This window comes from Lolium perenne, chromosome 4 (assembly GCF_019359855.2).
Source record: "Lolium perenne isolate Kyuss_39 chromosome 4, Kyuss_2.0, whole genome shotgun sequence".
In the NCBI taxonomy this organism is placed as follows: domain Eukaryota; kingdom Viridiplantae; phylum Streptophyta; class Magnoliopsida; order Poales; family Poaceae; genus Lolium; species Lolium perenne.
The window spans coordinates 251713060-251727265 of NC_067247.2; the positions used below are offsets into that span (position 1 = coordinate 251713060).

The window sequence follows — 14206 nt, forward strand, 5'->3', positions numbered from 1 at the left end:
CTAGGGATAACCAGATGTTGAGAATATGCTTCAAAATGGTGGTTGAGCCCATCCGGCAAAAAGTGGCGGATGAAGGCAACCACTTCTGGCTCCCGCGTTAGAGCATCTCCACTCGTCCCCCCGAACAGGCCCCCGGCGAGCGTTTTATCCATCCGGACGGCGTAATTCGGCCCAGTCGCGCCCCCGGTTCCTCGTTTTCGTCCGGATTTGGGCCTAAATCCATCCGGCGATCCCACGACATCCCCGGCCCCCCGGGGAGCGCTCGGGGACTCCGGACGAAAGCAGCGCTGCGTGGCCCCAACTTGTCGGCGACAATGGCCTCCGATCTACGGCAAAACCCTCGTCTTCCCGATCTACGGCAAAACCCTCGTCTTCCCGATCTACGGCAAAACCCTCGTCTTCCCGATCTACGGCAATACCCTCGTCGAACGAAAGCTTTGAACTCTCAAGTGGTGCAACATAGATAGATTATATATATATTTCGAATATAATTCGAATAAACATAAAAATTACATATAAAAACTTTAAAACTAAACTACTTCTTCTTCTTCTTAGAAGGCCCCGCCTCATCGTCGTCGCGGCGACGCTTCCGGCTCGCCACCTCCTCGTCGGAGGAAGTTGAGTCCTCGTCGTCGTCCTCATCAGCTTCTTCGTCCTCCTCCTCCTGCTCCTCCTCCCCGCTCCCCGCTCCTCCTCCTCTTCCTCGGCCTCTTCCTCGGCTTTGCTCCTCGGCCTCGCTCCACGGCCTCTTCGTTCTCCTCCTCGTCGTCCCACTCGTCCTCGCCGGCCGGCGGGGGAATCGTCGTCGCCGGACGATGCAGCTGGTTCCCACCAATGGCGCCATCCGTGCGGCTTCCTCGCTGTCGGTGTCCGATGGCCAAGAGATATCGCTCATGGTTGACGGAGGATGGTGACGAGAGAACAGATGAATGGCGTCGCCCGTCGAAAACCGTATATGTAGGTCTCTCGACGACAGAGAGCGCCGGTTGCTCTTCCGCGGAGTTCGTGCTCCGTTACGGCGGTTCTCGCATCGAGGCCACTTCGACCGTTCCCGACGAGTCGTTCCGGCTCTCCAGTCCACTTCGCGACGGTTCAATGCGTCGAGGGAACTCCGACGATTGCCCTTCCCGGTGACTGCGCCGTCGCTTTGCACGCGGTGGGTGCGCGTCCATGGGCTCGCGGCTGGAAAAATGGGCCTCCCCAGGCCAAAAACTACATCCATCCGGCGCTAAATTCACCCGGATTTGGGCGTGGGGAGCCCAAACGAGTGGGGATGCTCTTAGCCTCACCTCGAAAGGTTTCCCGGCGCCTCTTTCGCTCACTCACCACCCGTGGAAGAAAGTCCTCTTTCCTCCCTCTCCCTCTCGTGAACTGCCACCGTTGGCGGCGGCAAGCAATTCAGGCGCAGCGCCGGGAGACCAGAATGACGGCGGGATAGCTCCAGACGCCGGCGCATGTACCTCCATCATCTCCCCTCTATTCCTTGGTCGCAGCCAGACTGCTCCCTCCTGGATCGGTTGGCCTCCTGGCTCAATCGGCGTCGCGGACTGCAGAGATGGGACAGAGTTCGGGGAGGCCAAGCTAGGACGGCAGCGGAGGCGTCCTGGGAGGGCGACGACGGCAGTGGTTGAGCAAGTCGACGCGCACGGCCGGAGCAAGATGGGGCACGCCACTGCGGCCGCTTGCGGGGACAAGGCTAGCTAGCTTTCTCGCTCGCCTTCAGCTAGCTAGCTAGCTTTTGCTCTCCTGCCTTCACTCATCCTGATTAATTTTTAGGGGTATCTCACCGGATCAATTGGAGAGGTGACCACATCAACTCATCCACTACTCATCCTTTGAACCAAACATAATAGTGGCTATCCCTAACCACTTCTCATCCTACTTAACCAAACAGAAAAAATGGCTATCCCTAACCAAGTGGTTGGGGATACCCTCATCCCCTGATGGATACCCTCTAAACCAAACAGCCCCTAAATACATGGTTGGTCACTGAACTTGTCTGTATATTTCACTTTAGTCATTGTATTCACAGAAGTGATACTTACGGTCATTGAAGACGCGCGGGTGCGCCATGTACGGTCACCGTAGACACTCGAGCTACGTATTAGCTGACATGGCAGAGTTTCAATCAGACATACTGTGTTTAATTTTGCATGAAAGCCCCCAAATTGTGCTCTTGACCACTGGGACATGGCCCCACATGGCAGCCTCCTGTCTCCTTTTCCACCATCGATCTATCACTCATCCTGTTGACCGAATAATTCCCCAAGCGCAGCCCATTCCCGATCCGTCGTCCTCGCCGTTCTGGCTAGCCGCACCGCCGCCCCATTATCACCACCACGCCGGCTCAACCTCTCTCTCCTCCCCATGGCGACCTTTGGGAGGCTGAGGCGGCAGCCCACAGCCCCTTAGTCCCGCGCTGCCATCGGCCGTTACCCGACCTTGCGCAGCGCCGTTGGGTCTCGATCGCACACAAATTCAGATCATGAGACACGTTCATCAAACATCGCCCAACTCAAGTTCAAAGTGACATTGTATTCAAATTAACCGTTGTCGATACTGACAGAGACGTGGAGCAGTTTCTTAGTTCTCTGCACTTGTATCATGTTCTCGCATAGCTACGTGTATCCTGTACATGGACAGCGACGTGCTGCTGTACAAGAGCTTCGTGAGGGAGATCAAGATCCTGGCCGCGTGCTCGTAGATGTCGCTCGTCGGCTTCCAGTTCATGCCGCCGCTTAGTCGTCGATGTGTTGTCCCGGTGGTTCTTCCTGGAAAATTAATCGTTGCGGGAAACCCTATGTTGTTGTCGTCTCCGATGTCCCGCTGCTCCATCCCCGACTGCGTGCTCGTCTTCCTATGCTCCGAGGAATCCAATGGAGTGAGCCCAAGGCCTACTCGAGCACCTACACATCTCTAAACCACCCTGCCGCGTTGGCCGTGAGCTCGTCGAGTGGCACGCCCACGCGGGTCTGGCCCTGCACGCCAGGCTCGTCGACGAGATCCGCGCCGCCGGCCAGCTGTGTCGCCGCCGCCAGCACCCGGCCTATCTGATTGTGAGGATCAATGCTGCGACTACTTCAACTGCAAGGGCTTTCACGTTGTGGGTTCTCGCATGCTCCGCGAAGGCCAGGAGACGCGGCACCGCGGCGGCATTGGCCACGAAGCGCGACAGCCTCGCATAGTCGCATCTGTAGACGCCATGGCGCGGTCACCTGATCACCTCAGCTCTCAGGAGTTATGCACGCAGATTGATTTCAGATGATTGAAATAAATAATCTTCAGGTACTTTACTGTAAAAGCTCCAGCACACAGCCACTGCTAGACGGGTCCCACATCACCACATCAGTAAATACGTAGCTCTAGCATCTGCGGTGACCATACGTGACATAGTGGTTCGTCTTCAGTGACCGTAAATGTCTGTTCTCTGAATACAATGACCAAAGCGAACTATACAAACAAGTTCAATGATCTACAATGTATTTTACTCCCCGGAAGAACGTTCTCGGCGGCCCTGGTGTAAAGTTGTGTGCATGTTGTTGTTCGGGTGTACCTGCTGCCTTCCGCTCATGGCTGCCACCGGGGACGATAGACGTGCCGCCAAAGGCCTGGATGAGCTGATTCTTCACCGTCGGTGCAGGTGAGTTCAAGTCATTTTTATTTTAGTAAAATCTGTTTTAAACCTTAGATTTATAGAGGGTGTCTAAATTAAACCCTCAACTCTTAATCCTGGAAATCAGCACCCCAAACTCACCAATCCCGATCTGCAGCGACATTTAGCTTGTTCCCAAACAAGGGATTGCTGACGTAGCCATGGTTTCCTCATCTCTCTCACAGAGACACTCATGGCCCACACCTTACGGTTTTTTTTCCAATCTTTCCTCCGACGGTCCGACCCCTTTCACTGAGACCAAGGGCCGCGTTCACAACGCCCAGCACCGAGGGCGCGGTGGTGGCGGCGGCGGAGGTGTCACAGCGCACTGTGTTACCCACTTCTGCAATCACTCCAAGTACAGGAAGCACGCCGTAGCCATCAGCTCAATCGCCATTGATGCCTGAGGTGGTGGAAAGCAGAGCGCCGTGCTGTCGTCGATTGCGCGCTGATGATGGAGGTCCAGCCACGAGCTGTATCCAGGTCGCCCATCTCCGCCATATCCCACACGCTCCTGGCCTTGGCGAGCGCAGTTCCTGTCGGAGCTGCGGAGGTGCCTCCCGCAAGAGCTGGATTAGGAATTTTGTTTGCGACAGATGGTGTGGTGGATGCCGAAGACCGTCGCCGCACTGGAAAGGGAGGCTTTCGGCGGCCCCAAGGCAGAGCTGCTCTTGCTCACGCTGAAGATGGCTGCGTGTGATGGGGTGCGCGAGCCCGCAGTGCAGTTCATGTCGGCGAGGGATCTCCTCGCGGGCAGATCAGAGGAGCTCCGAGCTTACGATAGAGGCGGAGGTCGCCGAGTACCGACGCCCAGTTGTTGTGGCCCAAGGCCGGGAATTGTAAGTTCGGGGTGCCAGTTCCTGGAATTGAGAATTCAGGGTTCAATCACAACATCATCTATGATTTCAAGGTTTATTTTTTAGACTTTACTCTTTTTATTTTTTGACGGACCGTTCAAGTCAATTTTTTTACAGTAGGTTGATGCACGTTGCGGCGGAACTTTTCTATTGACCTGTGTGGCTGTGTGGTGACTTCTGACTGGTGTGGCTGAGTCCAAATAAAGAGAAAGAAAACGGTGCTGTGTACACTGTACACATGCAGTTTCGACTGAAAATTACGTGAACGTTCACTTCTTCGATCGGATAAAGATCATTGAACACGTCCTGTCTAGCGGAGATTGACGGAGATTGACTCATGGGCAGCTTACTTATAGACAAGGCTATCCCTACACCGAGCTACATGAGCTGTTCGGGAGGGCACTCGCGACCGCGCTCGTCGCTGGGTGAGCGCGCCCGCCGCCGGCTTGATCTCGCTGCTCCGGCCACCTCCGCCTGCGCCGCAACCAGATCCCGGCTCGCCTCCGAGCGCTCTCTCTGCTCCTGCCGTAGCCTGCCTCCTCCGCCGTCCATGCCAGGGCAGTCGTGCTCCATCTTCCTGCCTCTTCTTGCAGATGAAGTGCAATGGTGAGCTCGCGCCGACGGCCATGTCGGCGAAGCTGCAACCCTCGCCGTGCAGGTTTCGGAAGGAGAATGGGGGTGTGATGGCCTCACGCTCGCCCCTCCCCAAGCCTGCCATGTCAGGAGCGCCGGGTCTGACGCTCGTTCCAGCTCCGCTCTTCGCCGGTACCTCCGGCATGTCGCCGATGTCCTCGCTGTCAACCCCGGTCGGGCCTCCAATGCCTCCGACGGGCTGCTGCCCCGCACCTGATGCTGAGTTGCTGATGTCCTCACTGTCGACCTCGGTCGGGCCTCCAATGCCTCCGACGGGCTGCTGCCATGTTCCTGATGTTGAGTTGCAGTTGTTGACATCCACAGGAGGCGCTGCTTCCGGCGAAGCTCGACGGGCGGACGATGCTCACGATGAGAAGATGCAAGAAAAGACAGATAATGAGGGCTGGGAGCACGTGGGTCGGGAGCCCCGACCTAGCTGGGGTGCTCCCCCCGAGCCGTCGAGGGAAGGTCTTGAGCGTTACCTTGCCTTCAAGCGCTGGGCTCGTGGGAGGTGCTTCTGTTGCCTTGAGCGTGACCATCGGGTCAGCGAATGCCGTGAGCCATTCAGATGCATTCGTTGTCATCGCCCTGGTCATCGGGAGAGGTTCTGTCGTGCCCGTTCTCCGGTCAGTCGTGTGTGCTCTCCGCCTTCCCATGCTCGCTCTCCGGTCACTCGTGCTTCTTGTCATGAGAGTTGCTCCCCGGCTGTCCAGTCTTGTCCTTTGCCGACCTGGACCTGGGTTGATGTTTTGAGCCTCTCGTTGCTGCGCGTGTTGGTGCCAATAAGGCCCCCTTCTGGATGTTTTGAGGATTCCATTGGTAGTGCCATTCTGGGCTCTACGTTTGAATCTCAGTTTTCCTTACTGCGCACAGAGCTTCTTCAGTTGGTCGTTGACCGCATCGAATAGGTGTCTCGTCCCTTGCGTGAAGAGGTGGCAACGATCAAGCTTTTGTTGGCGCGTGTTATTGGTTCTTTGGAGTGTGGTGACTTGGGTGCTTCCTGTGAATCCTCTGAGCAGGAGTCGTCTATAGTTGCTACTGATGATGAGGTTGAGACGGCGTCAAAGATGGGTGATGAAGCCATTGCCGACAAGACCCCAAAGGAGTCGTCTATGGTTGAAGAAGAATGCATATATGGTTGTTTCTCCCCTCATGCTAGGACCTTCCCTTCGCCGCAGCCTGATATGCCAGTTGCCTCTAGGTGCGAGGCCATTGATGGGACCTTGGTTCCGATGATGTTGGTCATGCCCGAGCTACATGAGCTGTGTAGGGAGGCCTCTTCTCCTCTGTCGATGACGCATCTGCAGGTAGACTCGAGTGAGACCTTGGTGGTGGCTGCCGCACATCCACCGGTGGAGCCTTGCTAGCCGCTTGACTTTGTTGACACTGGTGACAAAGTTACTGAGGCAGGTGCTTTAGCACCCGAGGCGGATGCTCTCTTTGCAAAAGAGCTTAGTGACCTGCTTGTTAGTCTAGAGGCGGCGAGCCCTGGGTATGGCAAGGAGATTGCTTGCGTCTTGGCGGGAAATGCTTCAGAGGACATGATCAAGAAGGTGGAGAAGTTTTTGTCTCGCGTGATAGTAAGAAGGAGGAGGGGCTTTGCAAGGAAAGATTCCGCAACTCCTTCATAGTCCCAAGTTGGTTTAGTAGGGTCATCTTTGTGGCTTGGTGTTCTTGGCGTCGTGAGTTCGTGGTGGTAGTAGGCTAAGAGAGTTTGTAGTTTTCTAATCGGTCGGATAGTTGCAGGTGTTGGGTGTTGTCCTCTTGTGGTTTTGGTGTTGTTGTAACGGTTTTTACCCGATTTTTCGTTAATTAATCGAGCATCTCTTCTTCTTAATTAATAGATTATGCAAAGCTTTTGTTCCCGTTTCAAAAAAATATAGTTAGAAGAAAAGTTCTAACTACACCTGCATGTGTGACGCACTTAGTCTGAATCTGATTGTCGGCAGGTGGCTCAACTACTCCACGACGCTGCGAAGCGGGGCACCTGGGCCTCCTCCGGCCCAGCCTTCCTCGCGGCACGCTCCCCAGTATTTGTGTAACACCCCAAGATTTTGAAACAATTAAGAACCATAATTTCAATTATCCAATTTTTAGGGTTAACAAAAACTTGCCTATTTCCAAAATCTTTTCTATTATGTGAATGAATGGAATGTTTGCTAATACCATGAATGTGTGTTTGAAGAATTTGAAATAGATCCTAAGCCACAACCATGCATTTAGGATCAAATGGAAACAAATTAAAAAGAAAATAAAATAGAAGTAGAGGCACATATGAGCCTATGGCCCTATTTGTGAATATAGGCCTATGTCATGATCTACCTTGTGTAGATGGTTTGAAAACCTTAAAAAATCCAACCTAGTACTAACCAAGCCAAATCCAAAGTGAAACAAAATAGAAAGAAAATAAAAATCAAATAGGAGAGAGACATATGTGAGTGTATGGCCAATTTGAAAATTTGAGCAAATGCCCCACTTTCTTTGTTTGAATTGCTTAAACACAACACTATACCATTTGAACACAAAACAATACAATTTGGGTCAAAGAAAAGCAACACAAATCAAAGGAAAATTGAAAATCTAAGTTACATATGCTAATAGTCAAATCTGCCACTTTTAACATGTTACCTACTTTGAGCCCCTTTGGTTAATTTTTTTAAAACTAAACTTTCTAATCTTTTTGTCCAGATCTATTGTACTCATAAAAGTGAACAACTTGGTAAAAGTCAACCTTGCTGATTCAAAGTCAAACTCTTAATATAAGCATGCAAAGTGGCAACTTTGAAACAGATTCTAGATTGCCCAAAATTTTGGAATTTTCACAAACCAACTCCAAATTGCAAACCAAGACCACCAATTGATGCCAAACATTATTTATATCACAGCCATAAAGTATTTTGGCCAAATTCAAAGTCAAATGAGACCATTGCATCTCACATATGGTGATCACATAGTTGAATAAAAAGTACAACCACTATTCTACCCACTATTCCCCACCTCACTCCCCTTTTTCTTCTGCTCATCTATAGTGCACCTTGTACTCCAACAACTCTCAATGACATCACATTGCCTAGCCATGCTCACCATGACACAAGCTCTCTCCATATGTCATGGCATATGTCACACATGTTGGCCATGATCTTTTGTGCATGCTCTAGCTCTCTCTAGCCTTGCCAACCATGTCACATACCTTGGCCTCACCTCACCTAAGCTTGCATTGCACTCATAGACCAAGAAAAATGCATATAGGATCCATGCCATGGCCATGCCATCCCCTTGGTCACCACCACCATGCTCACCATGTCACCCTCCTCCCCTCTCTCTCTCTCACCTTGCCAACCTCATCAACCCTATAAAAGGAGGTTTACTCCACTCCAATTCTTCACACCACTTCACTCCTCTCCTCTCCCTGATCCTCCTCAAGCAATCCCTCATCCCAATTTCATCCACAGAGCCCCAATCGATCGCCGGAGCACCGCCAGTACTGCTGCAAGATCGCCGGAGCTAGGAGCCGCCCCAGGAGACGCCGCCGGTACAAGGAGCCTCGCCATCCTCGACAACGCCGCCCTGCATCAACGCCGACAACCGCCGGACCTCCGGTGAGCCGCCGACCCCCTAGCCTCGCCGCCAGTGAGCCCGTGCTCGTCGTCGACGACGACGCACGTGGACCGTCGGATCCTGCTCTAATCCTGCGGCTCACATAGATCATACCGTTTCGCTGTTTAAGTACCACTGACAGTAGGTCCCGCTGTCAGGTGGCCTGCTCGTGCGAGACACGCAGTGGGCCGGCCCGTTTTCTTTTTCTCCCCTGGCCCAATTCGTTTTCCCGCCCAGCCCAACAATTCAAATTCGATTTTTTTCGTTTAATTGAAATTCAATACTGGTGCTTGATTCAAAATTTAATAGAATCAAATCTACTGAGCCAAATTTGATGAATTTTATATTGTTGGAAAGCTTATGAAATTATCTAACCAACCCCACTGGTTTGAAACCCTAGTTCATTATAGATCACCTGCAATAAAAATAACAAGTCAGTACCTTTTCCAAATTCATATATTTATAAAAAAAATCAACCATAATGAATTTTGAGTTGATTCCAACTCTCAAAAATCACACTTCATATTGTATCTGAATATGTAAAAATATGATATGGTTGTTTCATATGATCATGGGCTAGATTCAAATAGTGGCTATGTGGCCATTTCTAGCTCATTTAAATTATTTCAAAAATAATATTTAAATGCTATGAGGTGTAGCATCTCATTTAAATCACTTTCCCAAGTAATTCAAGGTGAGGTGATGACATTAGACTTCATGACCTCATATGTTATTATTTGAGAATATTAAATCATTTCCATAGTAGTATTTAAATTGCATGAGGTATAATACCTCATTTAAATCACTTTCCCCAAATGATAAATATGAAGTGTTGACCTTGGTCAACATGTACTCATACTTTATTATTTGAGGAGATTAAATCTTAACAAGATTCACTGAGAGGAAATTATTTCTCAAAGAAAATAAATAGAAACCCTAATCAATATTTCAATGAGAGGAAATTATTTTTCTTAAAAAGAAAACAAAGTCAACCACCATGTTAATAAGGATGTGATGCTAGATTAGCTTGTGTGAACCATTTGTGTGTTTGGTCTAGTACTTAAGAATTGCTTGGTGATTGTATACCTCGTATCCGTTTATAGATGCTAGTACCGAGGAATACCAGGAGGAGGAGGTCTACTTCGAGGAAGAAGAAGAGAACTTTGATCACTGTACCAATCAAGGCAAGCTATTGCTGACCCAAGATATTACCATGATCAAGCTATTATTACCATGAGCAAGCTATACTCTTGCAAGTTACCCAAGTGCAAGCTCTACTTGAGCAAGGCACCAATACCATACTACTTTGTGTTCTACTTTCCAAGTCCCAGTTTTTACCTTACAAAGCTTTTACTTTGATTATCAAGGTTTACTTTTTAGTTGACTTGAGTCTAGATAAGGAGTAGTACAAGAGCATCAAAGTTAGCCTAGAGAGCTACAAGTTAGTTAGCACCCCACATAACTAGTTGCTAGTGCTAAAAACTAAAATTGACTACTCTAGCTGGGAACAGGTGAATCTTGTGACTTTGAAAACCTTGGAATGGTGAGTCATTCTATTGAAAGTTTTGAAGGTGAATGTGACTTGTGAATGACATGGTGAACTTTAAAAAAAAACTGATGGTTGGGTTCGGATGCGATATCATTCCAATTTTAGAGTACCCCCACAATACCTGATTATGGGTAGGGCTTAACTGGAAATTTATGTGCTTTAGTATGGGTTCCTTTTAAACAAGTGTCATAGGGGTTATGCCGAGGCTGCCTCCGTTGAATGTGAAATGACGTGAATATGAGGTGAATGTCCTACCCAAGCCCTGTGCAGTTCCTAGGTTGACGGTTTATCTTCACTGGGAGGCCAAGCTCATGGGGAGAGGTGCATATACTAGGATATGTAAGTGAAAGGTTATGGTTGATGATCCGCATACTGAGTATCATTATTCAGGGTTATCCCTGACGGGTGTAATCAAAAGTTGTGGCACAAGTGTACAACCTCTGCAGAGTGTAAACCTATTCGAATAGCAGTGTCCACGGTTATGGACGATTGGAAAGGCCATACTGTTCCGTCATCAGAATTTTCAAAAATGTTACATGTGACTGGTGACTTGTGATTTGAACTTGAAAGATGAATTTTGACTTGAATCACAACAGAGTTGTGGGAATGACACTAATGTTCCCACTTGAGTTAGTTAGACAACTAAAGAGTCTTTTATTATCAAGTGCTTATGAAATAAAATTGGCTTTATGCAAATAAACCTAGAGCTTAGAACCCCCTTACTATAGTTGATAGTGCTTACTCTAGTATTAGTTTGCGAGTACTTTAAAAGTACTCATAGCTTTGTCCCTGGCTATTCAAATGGCCAGACTATGAAGAGGAGAACCAGTACCATGAAGATGGACAGCAGGACGTCTACGATAACTAGGACTACTCCTGACGTCAACAGTTTCCTGTGAAACAGATAGACCTCAACCGCTACTTCGCTTCCGCTATGTGTTTTGTAATTGATTAATAGATCAACTATTGTATTAAGATTGGATCATGTGATCCGTTGTTGTAAGACGATTATGGTATGTAATGAACGATGTTCTGTGATATCAATCTATTATGTCTCGCAAAAATAATATTCCTGGGATTGCGATGTACAGCATAATAGACATCTGGACTTAAAAATCCGGGTGTTGACAATTTGGCACACCCCGTGCTGGTAAATCCTATTCATCACTTATTAACGTGCGTTAACAGACATTGCTCGGGAGCGAAGCGCTTTTGGCTGTGGCCCATTACAGGCAGAAACAACTGAGGCAATGAAGTGTTCGGTTTTTTTCCGGTTTTGGAACACTATAGAAGGTTCCTATCGGGTTAATCAAAGTTTAGTTTTTTCAGTTTTTTGGCTGGTTTTTAGAAATATTTTGAAAAAAATGCTTAAATTAAAAATTGGTCAGATTTGGATTTTGTTGAAAATTAAATTTTGTTTAGATTGAAAATTTGTTCAAATTAAAATTTTCTCAAAATCAAATTTTGTTTAGGTAAATTTGTTCAGATTCAAAATTTGCTCAAATTTAAATTTTAATCAGGTTTCGAATTTTCTCAAAATAAAATTTCTTTAGATTGAAAAATTGTTCAAATTCAAATTTTCCCAAAAAAGAAATTTTGTTCAGGAAATTTGTTCAGATTCTTAATTTGTTAAAAATCAAAATTTCTTCATATTTGAGAAAAATGGTTCGAATCATGGGCAGACTGGAGTTCGAACTTGGGTCTCTACCTTAATGGACCGGAGCTGTAACCACCGAGCTGGAGTTCGAATGGTGTACAAAACGAAAATAATGTTGTGTGTTTTTTCGGCCAGCAAAACAAATTAATGGGACGGCCCACATGGCGTCGCCTTCGGGCAATGCATCCATTGGGCTAGCTGATGAACGCGATATAGAGGCACCCCCTGGGGTCGGCGTGACGTTCTTCGTATTCAACAACATCTGGTTGCGCAAGTGTCCGATGTCGGTTCGCCTCTCCTCCGTCGCGGAGGGCGATGGCGATGGCGAGAGAGGGAGATGTTCCCTACGGTATCCTATGATTGAACTGAGTGATCGAAACCCAGAATCCCGTCATATTCCCGCCGCCCTTCCCATCCCCTGCTCCCACCGGAGTGGAGGGAGAGATTGAGGAAGCTCTCCACCAAAACACAAAATCCCCAAAAAAAATTGGCCCTCGCCCATTCCAGATCGAGCCAAATCCTTGAAGGATCTCCAGCGCTGAAGTCTCAGGCGTCGCAAGATGGGGATCTGCGCAGGTCTGTGCCGCCCGTTGCAGCCCATGGTGTTCCGATGGACTCTCGGGCGGATGCCTGGCCGATCGGGGCCGTCACGACGGAATACGGAACGGAGCCCGAGCCCAGGAGGTCACCGGTTTTTCGCGGAGCCGAGCAAGGTAAGGATTTGAAGTTCTCTCATGCTGTTATAGAGAAAGGATCAGAGAAGGTGATCGTAGCCTGGGAGCCACGACATGCTGACCACATTGTGGAGGTAGTGAAAAGGGAAGGGCTATTCGTTCTCCTCAACTTGGAGAAGAGACACAAAACTCGGTCTGCGCAATGGATCAATAGGGTTCTGTTTATCTCCACGGGACATGCCAATGACAGTATCTGTTTTGAAACTTTGAAGTAGCCATGGATTAGGAACAGAACAGACCTTCTTCAGCCTACGGATGGCCGTTTCCTCCCGTCTCTACCTGCTCTCTTCAAAGGCGCACAGTACAGTACTTTATTGAGAAGCAAGTATCGTGCAAACACCACGGGATCAGATCAAAAGACTGTGGTTGCTCCAAACATGATGCTGGTACAAACTCATGCCAACAACGGTGATGTGACGGAGATCGATGAAGATATCATCACAAACAAGCAGAGGGATGAAATGTGGACTATTGTTCACACAAACTAAAATGAGATCATGGGGCTATCGGAACAGCCCTACGGGGATCAATGAGAATTTCATCTCAGAACCGTCGGGGGCTTGGGAACCAGCCGACGGTTCAAGGACTTCAGAGCTCGTGAAGGCGGAAGAGGCCGATATTCTTTTTCTGTCAGAAACAAAACTGATAGAGAAAGAAATGGAGAACTTCCGGTGGATGTTGAACATGCCAAACATGATTGTGATGGATTGCAAGGGGAGAAGTGGAGGGCTTGCTCTCTTTTGGCGCAATGGAGTTGATGTGAGGCTGCGCTGGAAGGGAAGATACCACATTGATGTTGATGTTGTCGAGCAAAATGGTACTAAATGGAGGTTCACGGGCATATATGGGGAATCAAAACAAGGTTTGAAGGAGAATACTTGGAGGCTACTTAGAACTTTGCATGGTCAGTCTGACTTGCCCTGTCTATGCATGGGAGATTTTAACGAGATCCTTTCTGAGCATGAGAAGGGAGGTGGGCTGCCTCGGCCCCCCGGATGCATGGAATCGTTTAGGAAGGCCTTGGAGGATACTAACTTACATGATTTGGGTTTTGTTGGGGATGTTTTCACATGGAGAAACAATTGGCATGTAGCTGATGGATATATAAGAGAAAGGCTTGATCGTGTTGTGGCAAATGTGGAATGGAGGTGTTTGTTCCCTTTGTACAAAATAATAAATGGGGATTAGCGCCACTCGGACCACCGGCCAGTCACTGCAGTGTTAAACAAACAAGCGATGCCTAGTCGCAGTACTGGGGAGGAGCCTTCATTCCGTTTCGAGGCTGCATGGTTGCAAGAGGAGGACTGTGTCGAGGTGGTAGAAAAGGCTTGGAACTCGGCCTTTGAAGAAGGGGAGTGCTCGGTGGTAGAGGCGGTGAAGCATGTTGGGGCAAAGTTATGGCTTTGGGACAAGGAGGTCTTGGGAGAGCTAAAAAATAGAATAAAGAAAGCAAAAAAAGGCGCCGGAACAATGTAGAAAGGGTCCAATAACTCAGCAAAATGTTTCACGAGAGCAGGTTCTTCGTTT

General features: G+C 48.8%; 1 protein-coding gene across 1 annotated transcript; it reads left to right on the forward strand.

The window, feature by feature from the left end:
- The first annotated feature begins 13168 nt into the window (after positions 1–13168).
- LOC139839331 (uncharacterized) lies at positions 13169–13867 on the forward strand. The gene has a single exon (XM_071829379.1). The coding sequence runs from the start codon at positions 13169–13171 to the stop codon at positions 13865–13867; it is 699 nt and encodes a 232-aa protein (XP_071685480.1).
- The last annotated feature ends 339 nt before the right edge of the window (positions 13868–14206 follow it).